We start from the raw sequence: 12,329 nt of genomic DNA, 5'->3' as shown, positions 1-12,329 counted from the left end.
AAATGGTGCAGAATATGTATATAGTTTATTTCAATTGACCAAAATCTTACTTTTACGAAACAAAGGATTAGCCTTCGATTTCCGCCTCAGCACAACGTTCCCCTGCTTTTGTAATTTGCTTCTATGCGTTACGCTTTCCTTTTCCTCATCTATGTCTTTTTCATTATCGTATTCCTCTTTTGTTTCCTCACAAGAATCAACGTCTTCTTTCCTTTCGTACTGCGGTTCTTCGTTATCACTGCAGATGTCTTTCTCATCATGTCGACGAGCTGATTCTTTAGCGCTTGTCGTTTCACCTGTATCCGAAAGGGAACTTTCCGATCCTGATTTCGTGAGATTACCTAAAACGATTAAATATTGAATTTCATTTCAAAAGTTATTGCTCTGGTTGTGATAAAGTGAACCATTTCATATAAATGATATTTCATAAATAGTTTAAAGAGGAAACAATTTACCTGCATGATCTTGCGACAAGCTCATCTGCTTAACTAACGCCTCGACTCGTTTGATTGCGGCTTCCCTTTCGCAAGGCTCAATATCTTCAGTCTTTGTGTTATCAGATTTGACGTCACTCTCCGACTTGGCCTCCTCGCTATCTTGCAAGGAGATTTGGTTCAATGTGTCTTTATTAATGGAACTCGGTTGGTCCTCTGTGCTTTCCACGTCGGTACTCCTCGCTTCATCGTCTACTGTTTTTGCGAGGTAGTCTATAGACCACATCTGTGGAAATATTTGTATTACCAAAAAGTTCTATTAAAACAAAATCGAAGCGTTCATTTAATAGTAAAATTAAAAATCACCGACTCAATTATTATCATATCATATAATAAGGTTACAAATAATATATCGTCGGACGCAGTTCATACCCTGACGACGCCGTCGGTGGAGCCGGTGATGACGACGTTGAGCGGGTCCCACTCGCGCGTCTGGCTGAAGGCCACGCACAGCACCTGCGGGGCGCGCTCGCCGCCGCCCGTGTCCACCGCGCCCAGCGGCGTGCCGTTGATGGACCACACGTGCAGCCAGCTGCCGCTGCACGTCGCTATGTCGCCCTGCCGACGGAAAACACACACGATGCCGATCACCATGTAATACAGCTTAGGGAACCGTACGCGCTTTTCGTTTTAATAATGAACTACGACAACGAAAAGCGAATGCAACGGGCCTGACGATGAGTCCGCTGCCTTCTCTCTACATAAATACATAGATAAGATTAATTAAGAGTGGTAACACATTATAGAATTCGGCCACAGTGAACAGAACAGAGTTGAGTCGAGATGGCCCAGTGGTTAGAACGCGTGCATCTTAACCGATGATTGCGGGTTCAAACCCAGGCAAGCACCGCTGATTCATGTACTTAATTTGTCTTTATAATTCATCTCGTGCTCAGCGGTGAAGGAAAACATCGTGAGGAAACCTGCATGTGACAAATTTCATAGAAATTCTGCCACATGTGTATTCCATCAACCCACATTGGAACAGCGTGGTGGAATGTGTACCAAACCTTCTCCTCAAAGGGAGAGGAGGCCTTTAGCCCAGCAGTGGGAATTTACAGGCTGTTGTTGTTGTTGAACAAAATAGGAGATGGTGCATTGAGATGAACAATCAGTGAGTGGGATCGGGAGCTCACGGTGAGGTCGTCGATGGCGAGCGCGGAGACGGGCGGCGGCGGCGCGGGCGCGGCGGGCGACGGCACGAGCTGCCGCACGAAGGCGCCGCGCTCCACGTCCCACACGATGAGCTGGCCGTCGCGGCTGCCGCTCACCACCAGGTTGTAGGCGGCGCTGGCGGCCAGGCACGTGACCGCCTCCTCGTGCCCGTACAGGCACGTCTTCACGGCCAGCCGCCGCCGCCGCGACCAGTACTGCCACACCGTCACCACCTGCCGCGCGCACGATCGTTAACGAACCACTATTAATAAACCCGACTTAGAAGAAGCGAATATATTCATTTCATATTGTGAGTGTATATATTGAAGTAACAGTATTTTTAATAATAAGTGCAGGGCGCGATTCATAATCAGTTTAAAAAAAAATGAAGCTTACGGTACTCGTGCCGGCCGTCACGATGGTCTTGTCGGAGAGGCACACGCACGTCACGATCTCTCCGCAGGCCTGCGCGACACTCTCGCACACGAATATCGTTTTATCGTTGTCGTAATTTCCGATTCGTAGGGAATGGTCCGCGAAGCCCCACGCCACGTATTTGTTATATGACGGAGGCATCAGCACTTTGTTTTGTTCCACGGCCAAGATTGCCTTGTCAGTATAGAGTATTTGCCCGACTGGCCCTTTAACTTCTGCAAAATTATAGTTATAATTAGATATTAATTATGAAACGGCGCGAAATGAAATAAAATTTATACATAAGATACCTTTCACGGGTTGCAAAGACGGTCTCAAATTTTCCAAATTATGAAAGAATAATTTCTCCGGAGGAGTTATGCCTTGAGATGGTATAATGTTATTCGGATCCAAAATAGTTGAACTTCTTTGTGACATTTTTTTACTAGGGTGCGCTTTCTTGAACAACTGCTTCGGTATTTGTCCGAAATTATTAATGAAACCAATCGTTGCGTTCTTTTTAAGAGGATCATCAATACTGGAAGAAAATAATTATCAATCATTTAATTGCTTTATCACTTAATTACAGCACAAAATAAATGTTTGAAAACTCCCAAGAATGAAGAATGAGCCTCATACTTAACAATGTTTTAAAATATTTTTTTAGCCAAAACTATTGTTTATCGTATTCACCCAATAAACATTTGTCCACTCACTTGTATATATCGACATTTCCTTCATAGAATAGATGATGGAAGACATTTGAAGCTTCCACTGCGGGCGGTCCCTGCTGCTTGTATCCAAAAACGAGATCGATCCAGTGATGCAATCTATGAGATACGTAGTCAGACTCGAGTGCCGCTCGGTGCATGCGGATAAATTCACGGGGATCGTCTTTGGCCCAGGGTGGTAGGACGACGTCGCCTAAAGCTACACCCGACTGTTTGCTTCCTAAACATAACAAAATCAATAGAATAAATCTTTAATGGATAAACCATTACAGTTAAATTTGTTTATTTAGTTCCAGAAATGTACCTAAATCGAAATTGTTGGAGTTAACCAGAAATTCTGGTAAATAAAAAAATTCCGGTATCAATTCTTTAACGTCGGCCATATTATGGCGTGATGCAGAATTCCATGCTTCCTTGATCGAATGGAACATTCTGCAACGAGAGTAACACAATTTAGAGTAATAAAATGGAATAATATTATAAATAAAATTATTCTATTCTTATACTCCCATACCTATCCGCTAAATCAAAATGTCCGCCTTGAAGTCTTAAAAAATGCTGTGTAAACGGCTCCATACGCACAAGATAAGAACAGACTATCATAGCCGACGAATAGTGGGTTCCGTAGTGATACGGCGGTGTCTCACCGTGAGGGTCATCCCACTCCTGCGAAACGTATTCAACAAATTAATTCATGATATTCATAACTTTTTTCTCACTATGTATTCATCCTCAGCCTGCTAACCTTATATCTCTTTCTAAATTGTTCCAACCTATCTGGACTCTGTGCTCCCATCGGCTTGGACAGGTCCCTGAAAGTCGCCGGGTGAGTCAAATCCAGTTCCAAGGAATCGTAGTCGGCCAAAATCCACGGGAAAACTGGATATTGCATGAGATCATTGTACGAACGACCCGCCAGTGTGTTGAGATGCATGAGATATTGGAAGTTAGATATTTCTCCTCTCTGAAAAAATAATGGCATTATAAAATAACAATAAAGTGATGTGTTGATCGATTATACAGTTCGATAAAATGTTAGCGTCGGTTCCGGTTCCGTACCAGCCAGCGTTGCGTGACGGAGGTGTCTCCAATGAGCGTGGCCAGCAGGCCGGCCGGTTGCTCCACCGCCACGCCGCGCTTCTGCCCCGCAACCGAGCCCGCCGCGCTGTCCGCCATGCCGGTTGCGAGCGCCGTGAAACGACTGTACACCTAAAACACACACAACTTCCTTAAAAAAAGCAAAAAATTAAACGCAAGAAGTAAAGCCAAATTGTTAGTTTACCTTATTTCGCACTTTCCGTGGAAACGCTAGCAAATAATTACGACCATCGCTGGAAAAAACTTCTAACGCTATCGGTTGCAGTAAATATCTTCTTTTATGAACCTCTCTAAAAATAACATGAGAAAATATTATAAACTTATAAGGTTAATTATTATCAGGTAAAAATTATGAATACGTCGTATACACACCTTATATCTTCGTACAAAAACTTGGAACATTGTCTCTGATTGCTCCGCTGTATGCCCTGACTAGGCAGAATAGGGTCATAGTCGTCGGGGCAACTGTCTAAGTCGCGAATTTCTCTATTTTTAAGGAGAGTGAATCCATCTATTACGTAGCAGTGTTCGCGACCGAAAAGCAAAAGCCCCTCTGTCGTGTCGAGGCCCTGTATACGCGCGCAGCGGAACATGTGGGTAATCTAGATAGTATAGAAAAAATGAATTTCAATCATAATCATTTTACTCTCAATTATCATATATGTCCCAAGCATTTAAGCACACAATTAAATATTTTTGAAATTCACTGATAACTATAATGTAAGTTGCTTTTAAGTACCTTCTCATGGTGCTCCAATAATCTCAACAGTGTTTGGTTATCCGGAGGTGGAGGCTGCGGTTCATCTTCGTCCTCTGCATCCGGTCCGTCTTCATTTGCTACAATAAGAGATGTATTATATTGAAATCTTCACTTTTATTTCGCTTGTGAATATGTACTTTTAAAGTGATAAAATGAGATTGTAAAGCTTGACGACCTCCGTGGCCGAGTGGTGTGTACACCGGTTTTGATGGATACGCCACTCCGAGGTCCCGGGTTCGATTCCCAGCCGAGTCAATGTAGATTATAATTAGTTTTCTATGTTGTCTTGGGTCTGGGTGTTTGTGGTGCCGTCGTTACTTTTGATTTCAATAACACAAGTGCTTTAGCTACTTACATTGGGTTCAAAGTAATGTATGTGATGTTGTCTCATATTTATTATTATTTGTAATACCTTCAGTTGATTGATTCGTTCCTCGGCTCACGACGCCACTGCTGACGAGATCCGAAGGTGAACCTTCGTCGTTTGTTACTTCGATCGATGAATCTTTATTACTGTAATACCGATAATTTTATCGTCATTTTTGTACTTATATAGACACAGTACACTTGGTATGGTTGAGATTAATAAAAAAACCTCCGTCTGAAGTTAGGGCAAGTGGCCTCAAAATATTGTGAATTTCATTATGAAGCTGAGTAAACGTATGAACATGGATTAACAGACGCCTATTTTGTGTTTTCAAGTATGGTTTTATTAACATTTCATATATTTGCGTTATTATATTATGAAACGACTTTTTGTAGCAAAGTTGAGAAGAGGTTATGTTACCTTGGTATTTCTTCCTCAAACGTCTGCACTTCAGTCGGTTCTATCCCGTCCGTTTCCCCGACGTTGGTCGACGCACGCGATTGTTGGTATATCCTGTAGTATTCCTTACTGTCTCGACTTTGTGCCACTTTGTATTTCAATTGTCTCTGTTTAGGTAATAATAGTAAATTAATGTCTAAGATTAATGGTTAAGGGTAGGATAGTCAAGAAATAATTTAAGGCCAGTAGTTATATATGGTTAGACGGTTTCAAAATATTCTCAAGTCGTACAAGTTACAGTCCAGTTAGAGTCGAGATGGCCCAGTGGTTAGAACGCGTGCATCTTAACCGATGATTGCGGGTTCAAACCTAGGCAAGCACCGTTGATTCATGTGCTTAATTTGTCTTTATAATTCATCTCGTGCTCAGCGGTGAAGGAAAACATCGTGAGGAAACCTGCATGTGACAAATTTCATAGAAATTCTGCCACATGCGAATTCCACCAACCCGCATTGGAACAGCGTGGTGGATTATGTTGCAAACCTTCTCCTCAAAGGTAGAGGAGGCCTTTGGCCCAGCAGTGGGAATTTACAGGCTGTTGTTGTTGTTGTACAAGTTACTAGGCGACCAGACCAACGAAGCAAATGTATGTGACAGCGAATGCATTCGTTAGGCGTGTGTAGGGAATGAGGCGCAACTCACGTTGTCGCTGCCCTCGAGGTGCGGGCGGTGCGGGTAGTGCGTGTAGAAGGCGAGGTTGCGGCGCAGCTGCTTGCGCATGCGGCACGGGCCCTCGGTGCAGTGCAGCGCCCACTTGTCCAGCGGCGGCGCGCGCGGCGGGCCCCACAGGCCGCGCTCGCGCGTCAGTTCGCGCCACGCGCCGCCCCACTCCGCCTGCACGTAGCGCGTCGTGTGCGCCGCCGTGTTGGCGCTCGTCGCCAGCGCCGCGCCCCACGCCTGTCTACTCGACAATAAATTTCATTGTTTTCTGTGATTTCGCATAAGGTAGGGCCAAGTTTTTCACATAAAATTACATATTATCTTAGAAAACTATCGAAATTTCGGAAGTATATTGCAATGCATAGAGAAGACAAGATAAATAAACAAACTGTAGATTTATATGTTGGCTCGGATTTCTCAATAAATATATTCTTATATTTATAATACAACAAAAAACCCCTTAACAACTCGCATCCATTTTTATTTTAATTCCGAAATTTCGGCAATATCTTCACCGACACTCAAAGTATTAAATTTCACGAATTCATAATGAAAACTACATTTTTATTATTATATATAATCTATACCGACAATGAAAAAAAAAATTTTTTTCTTCTGTACTTGACTACTATAACTATGTCCACGTTACTCACCTCACAAGCTGCACGTGATCTTGCATATAAGCCAGAGCGTGCTCTCGCGGTAGATGAGCCCGCTGTTTAGCGGAGTCCTCCTTTTTCACTTTTGTTCTAGAAGCCAAACGAGTCAAGCCGCCGGTCACTTTCTGAATTTTTGATTGAATCTGATTATGGAGCTCCCACGGAACTCGATAGACCGCCTGCAATGATTTTTTATCTGTGAGTTCTCCGGGCGAGCACGGGCACGCTTAAGTCGATGCGGGCATGTATAGATAGCGCACGAGTTGAATGCAGTCGGGGCGTGAGGTAAAGAGAGGGAGCACCTCCCCCTCGCTCGCCCGCAGTGTAGTGTTGTTCCATCCTTGACAGCTATCGTACGCTTGCCGTGTTACCGCATTATTATTGTTGAAGTAGTGTTATTTTTTTATTTGAATAATGTCCACCGATTCAACCATGTGTGAATCTGATGATAATAATAATAAATATTTTTTTGTGTTTTATTTCGTTTTGTGAAATAATGAATAAAAATGTATGATCAGTATTATTTTGCCCTTTTTTTCATTATGCTAACCTAGTAAAATTATCGATATTAATTACTCACAATATAATGAGTATTTTGGTCATCAATTATAATTAGGTCACAGCACTATGGAATTCCTGAGCTCTGCATTGAACTCGTGCGCTATCTGTACGTAGTACGTACCTTGCGCTCGGTGTCGATGTAGCCGAGCCACAGGCGGTGCGCGCAGTCGGCCAGCTGCTCGCGCGCCAGGCCGAGGTCGGGCGCGCGCGCGGCGGCGGCGGGCGGCGCCAGCGACGCCTTGAACACCTCCTCGATGGCGGGCTTCTTGCACGCGTACAGCTCCTCCCACACGCGCCGCGCCGCGCCCGCCATCAGGTTGCGACCTGCCGGCCCGTGGGGTCACTGCTGGCCTCGCCACGTCACGCTCACGTCACCCGCCCTACGCGGGGCCCGTACTTACCCTGGTGCGCCGTCAGCCGGTCGTCCCGCGACTCGAGGTCGCCGCTGGGGTTGACGTGCCACGTCGTCCGCATGTGCGACTCGAGGGCGATCTTCATGTTCGCGTTCAGTTGCAGTAGACAGTATGTTAGGCACCCAATGAATTCCAGCTCGTGGTTTCCGGCGCCGAATATCAGCAACCTAAGAATTTTGTAAGATTAAAGAACCTAATCGGATTCTCTATTTACGTAATTGTTATTCGAAAACATTAAGCTATTTTCTGTATAATACATTTGCTTCGTAGCTTAAGCTGTATTATGTATCTCGAATACCTGTTCGTCGTGAGTTTGTGCAACGCTTCTAACACAGACATTTGGTCGGCTATGGAGTCCGTGGACCGTGACAGTAGAAATAATATGGTTCTATTCAGACAGTGATGTAATCCTTCTAGAGATATAACCGACGATTTCTTCTTGGCTTGAGTCAGTAATTTTACCAAGAAATCAAATACCTGCAATACAATATTATAGATGAGACAAACATATTTATAAGAAGAATTAGAAAGATATTTAAAAATGTATACAATTAAATGGATTAAATGCATAGAAAAAAATAATTATACCTCATGTGGATCTCTCGACAGCTGTCCCTGCCACAATTTATCAACAAGTCGCGCAGCTAAATAGCAGACATTGGAGATATTGGACTCGGTCCCAAAAAGTTCGGTATTCAACAGATTTTCCATGATTGTTGTTAAAACTTCAGTTTGATACTCGATCTGCTGCTGACTCGTCGAGTTCGCGGGCGAAGCGTCCAGAACCAAGTCTATGACCTGAAATCGATATTACAAGCTTTATTAATTTTGAAATAACTTTTATGGAATCAGAATTAGTCATTTTGAGTGCGAGGCGTGCATGTTAGTAGAATTTTGACATACATTTTAGAAACATTTTTGTTATTTATCCAACAAGAAGAAACTATACGCTAGGTGTTAATGTAAGTGTTATTAGATTTTCTTAATAAGAAATAAAATAAATCGTTCATTCATGACTTTTGATAAACGCTAAGATAAAGTTGATAACATATTCTTACATAAAATGGTATATTACAGTTTTTATACTTAAAAATATGAAATGAGAAATAATACACCTTCATTAATGTCCACAGTATAAAATGCATATTTAACAAAAAAAGACATAAAGTATTCTAGTCAAGAATATATTTAATGTAATGAAGATCGACTAGATAATAGTTTTTATTAATCAATATATAACGTACTTTTTAACTTTATTCGTTACAGGTCAATGATATTCTAATAAACAGATATGTTATACCCATACTAAGCAACATAAAAAAGTGTGCCGCGCCGGGGACCGTTTATTTTACATTTCGTTACAAGTGAAAAGGATAGCTTGATAAAAACAATAAGTAAAAGGGATGACTAGATGTTTTAATTACGCAAAACGTATTACTACGTAATTATGATGTATTATAACGTATTACTGGCATAATTATGATGAAAACGACTAAAGGCAAACGTCCCAATTAGGACGTTTTCTAGTCTTCATTTTTTACGTGTTAATGACATATCTGTTTACTAGAACATCATTGTTACAGGTGCTGAATATTAAATAACAATCTCATTATTTAATATTAGCGACCACTATATTGTTACTTTAAAGAAGGTCTTATTATTTGTATGTCTTTTTATTCAAGAATACGACAAGAACTTACACACGTGGGAACTTTGTAAGATATGAAGATAAGCGTTAATGAAGCGTTAGTATCGAACAGGTATGTTACAGGATAAACAATATAGTCTTATATCCACATATTTACGCTATAAAAGTAAGATCTTGGTGGGGCTGAGCAGGGACTACATGGCGTACAAAACATTGACGGAGCCACGGGGTCAGAGGACGCGCTCTAGAAACAACATCACTTGCTATAGCTGTTAGTTGCCGCTGCAGCTTGTCTACTAGCTCATACCCAGTTATGTAAAACATCAAAGCTATATTGATAACACATTATTGCATTATTTAACGAAATCAAACTTTTGTATAGTACGGCCCATGCGTCATATGTTTATACCATAGATGTTAAATCGACAATCGTTATATTCGATATGTTTTATTTTATAATTAAATATATACAACTTTAATTTTAAATTATATATGTATTACGAATAAATAACTTATACTTTGACTTTAGTATCAGGTTACATGCATAGTCAAATGTGGTTACTCCATAGCGGGATTTGCAATATTTTTGTCGCGAAATAAACTATAGTCAACAATGTATAGTACGACACAAATTAGATGTAGCATCGGAAAATGCAATGGAATGAAAATAAAACCGATTACTACCGATTTACACGACCAATAGAAATAGCTCGCTATCGCGCCATTCGACGCTATTCGTCGCTATAGATTCTCGCGTCAGAGAAAGCAAGTGCATGTAAATCGACGTGTCAAATTGACGAATATATTAGGTCATATGATATTAAAAGTTATTACGTTTGTGCAAAGATCATATTCGCATGAGAAATAAATTTTGATAATTTGGGATAGCGTACTCAATTCGGATGTGATCGGTTTTACGAATTTTGCCGATGCGACATCTAAGTTGTGTCGTACTATAAGCAGTTCTATTTGGCGTCGCTTTAAAGTAGGATTCTCACCGGAGCGGCTTTAGCGGAGACTCCCAGAGGCAGCGAATCGAGAACGATGACACGCAGGAAGTCCATTACGACCTGCCGGGCGGCGTGCTGCGTCAGCGCCGCGCCCGCGCCCGCGCCCGCCGTCGCCCCCGCGCCCGCCTCCTCCGCGCCCGGCGTCGACGCGCCCGAGCTGTCGCCACTCTCGCAGATCGCTATGACACGAAAACCACTTAAATTACCACTAAATAATGCTTTCCTTGTGAATTTAAAGTCATTAAGTTTTTTTAAAATAATTTCTTTAAAGTTGTTTTTGTGAAATCGTGAAACTTACGCATGTGAATATCATCTTTCGTATTCGGAGGAAACAGGGTGGACGCCAGTGCGGTGAGAACTTCGGCGCTCATCATTAACGAGACGAAATCTGGCAGCGTATTGTAGAACGAAAACAAAACCTAAAAGCAAAAACACGTGAGTAAAATACTTCAGATATTAGTACATCTAGTTCGGCTGTAGAAATGAGTGGTACTTGTATTATGGCAACGGGGTGGTCGCTGAGCCAATCCGGCAACGAGTCGGGCTCGGCGTGTATGAGCGCCCGCACGGTGGCCAGCAGGATGACCACGGCCTCGGGGCAGAGCGTGACCCGGGCGGCCACGGCGGCGGCCGACTGCCGCGACGGCACGGCGCTGCCCCACGCCGCCGCCCACACGCGCTCCACGGACATGGCGCGCTCCGTGCTCAGGTGGTGCATGGGCTGGCCGAGGGCGAGGCCGAACAGCAGGTAGTACAGCTCCGGAATTTGCAAATGGAACAGGGATAACCTACAAACGAATATCGGTTTGGTTTAGTTAAATACTCAAAACGGTTTAAAAATTAAATATATTTCATAGTATAGTAAGACACAAATTAGATGTAGCATCGGAAAATGCAATGGAATGAAAATAAAACCGATTATTGCCGATTTACACAACCAATAGAAATAGCTCCCTATCGCGCCATTCGACGCTATTCGTCGCTATAGATTCACGCGTCAGAGAAAACAAGTGTATGTAAATCGACGCGTCAAATTGAAGAATATATTAGGTCATATATTACAAGTTATTACGTTTGTACAAAGATCATATTCGCGTGAGAAATAAATATTGACAATTTGGGATAACGTACTTAATTCGGATGTGATCGGTTTTACGAATTTTGCCGATGCGACATCTAAGTTGTGTCGTACTATACGTTTCTACGTACGTACGTCTACGTACTACGTACGTCTTTGTTCTTTATAATTCAAAATGTATATTTGAACGACGACGTTATTGAAGGTTTTTTGAAAAATTACTAATCAGATTAATCTGGAATACATCTTAGAATAGAACAGAATGAATAAATTGAGTATGGCATTACCAGGCCAGCAGCGTGAACCCGGAGGTGTAGAGCAGTTGCGCGTGCAGGTGCGAGTGCGAGTGCACGGCGGCGGTCAGCACCACGCCCGTCTGCTGCGACGCCACGAGCTCCGTGTGGCGCAGCCAGCCGCCCGTGCCGGCGCTCTCGCGGAACCTGCCGGTCGCATCGGTCACGAAACTAACATATCATTTTACCACACACCACACTGTCAAAATCAAAATAAACTTTATTCAAGTAGGCTTTACAAGCACTTTTGAATCGTCATTTTACAATTAAGTGAAGCTACCACCGGTTCGGAAAGTAGATTCTACCGAGAAGAACCGGCAAGTAACTCAGTAGTTACTCTTTTTTAACATTTAAAAAATACAACGTCATGTTAATTAAATACAATTATTTCAATTAATGTATCCTGCTTGGAAGTCAACAGGTGTCTTATACAAATACATAAGAGAAGATAATTTGCAATTCATTTAAATAATAGTATTAAAGTAAAAAAGAACTTTTTTCATATACCATAATAAACAAACGGTATAAA

General features: G+C 42.3%; 1 protein-coding gene across 5 annotated transcripts in view; it reads right to left on the bottom strand.

Moving 5' to 3' along the window:
* LOC124532152 (WD repeat and FYVE domain-containing protein 3) overlaps window positions 1-12,329 on the bottom strand; it is a 33,218-nt gene that overhangs the window by 4,208 nt on the left and 16,681 nt on the right. For 3 of the 5 annotated variants that reach the window (XM_047106868.1, XM_047106869.1, XM_047106870.1), the window contains 27 exons: window positions 11,795-11,947; window positions 10,923-11,217; window positions 10,728-10,848; window positions 10,418-10,608; window positions 9,577-9,663; window positions 8,360-8,569; window positions 8,070-8,248; window positions 7,760-7,938; window positions 7,480-7,682; window positions 6,792-6,976; window positions 6,121-6,379; window positions 5,440-5,585; window positions 5,065-5,165; window positions 4,632-4,729; window positions 4,265-4,494; window positions 4,077-4,182; window positions 3,854-4,003; window positions 3,540-3,758; window positions 3,309-3,460; window positions 3,099-3,226; window positions 2,780-3,014; window positions 2,375-2,601; window positions 2,046-2,299; window positions 1,631-1,882; window positions 867-1,052; window positions 456-720; window positions 51-341 (listed from right to left, as the gene is read on the bottom strand). In XM_047106868.1, coding sequence (XP_046962824.1) covers window positions 51-341; window positions 456-720; window positions 867-1,052; window positions 1,631-1,882; window positions 2,046-2,299; window positions 2,375-2,601; window positions 2,780-3,014; window positions 3,099-3,226; window positions 3,309-3,460; window positions 3,540-3,758; window positions 3,854-4,003; window positions 4,077-4,182; window positions 4,265-4,494; window positions 4,632-4,729; window positions 5,065-5,165; window positions 5,440-5,585; window positions 6,121-6,379; window positions 6,792-6,976; window positions 7,480-7,682; window positions 7,760-7,938; window positions 8,070-8,248; window positions 8,360-8,569; window positions 9,577-9,663; window positions 10,418-10,608; window positions 10,728-10,848; window positions 10,923-11,217; window positions 11,795-11,947 — 5,102 coding nt within the window. The remainder of the gene's footprint in view (window positions 1-50; window positions 342-455; window positions 721-866; window positions 1,053-1,630; window positions 1,883-2,045; window positions 2,300-2,374; window positions 2,602-2,779; window positions 3,015-3,098; window positions 3,227-3,308; window positions 3,461-3,539; window positions 3,759-3,853; window positions 4,004-4,076; window positions 4,183-4,264; window positions 4,495-4,631; window positions 4,730-5,064; window positions 5,166-5,439; window positions 5,586-6,120; window positions 6,380-6,791; window positions 6,977-7,479; window positions 7,683-7,759; window positions 7,939-8,069; window positions 8,249-8,359; window positions 8,570-9,576; window positions 9,664-10,417; window positions 10,609-10,727; window positions 10,849-10,922; window positions 11,218-11,794; window positions 11,948-12,329) is intronic. The other 2 variants (XM_047106871.1, XM_047106872.1) reach the window with 1 other exon arrangement.

This window comes from Vanessa cardui, chromosome 8, assembly GCF_905220365.1.
Source record: "Vanessa cardui chromosome 8, ilVanCard2.1, whole genome shotgun sequence".
In the NCBI taxonomy this organism is placed as follows: Eukaryota; Metazoa; Arthropoda; class Insecta; order Lepidoptera; family Nymphalidae; genus Vanessa; species Vanessa cardui.
The sequence above is the reverse complement of the archived record's forward strand: the minus strand, read 5'-3'. Positions and strand labels throughout refer to the sequence as shown.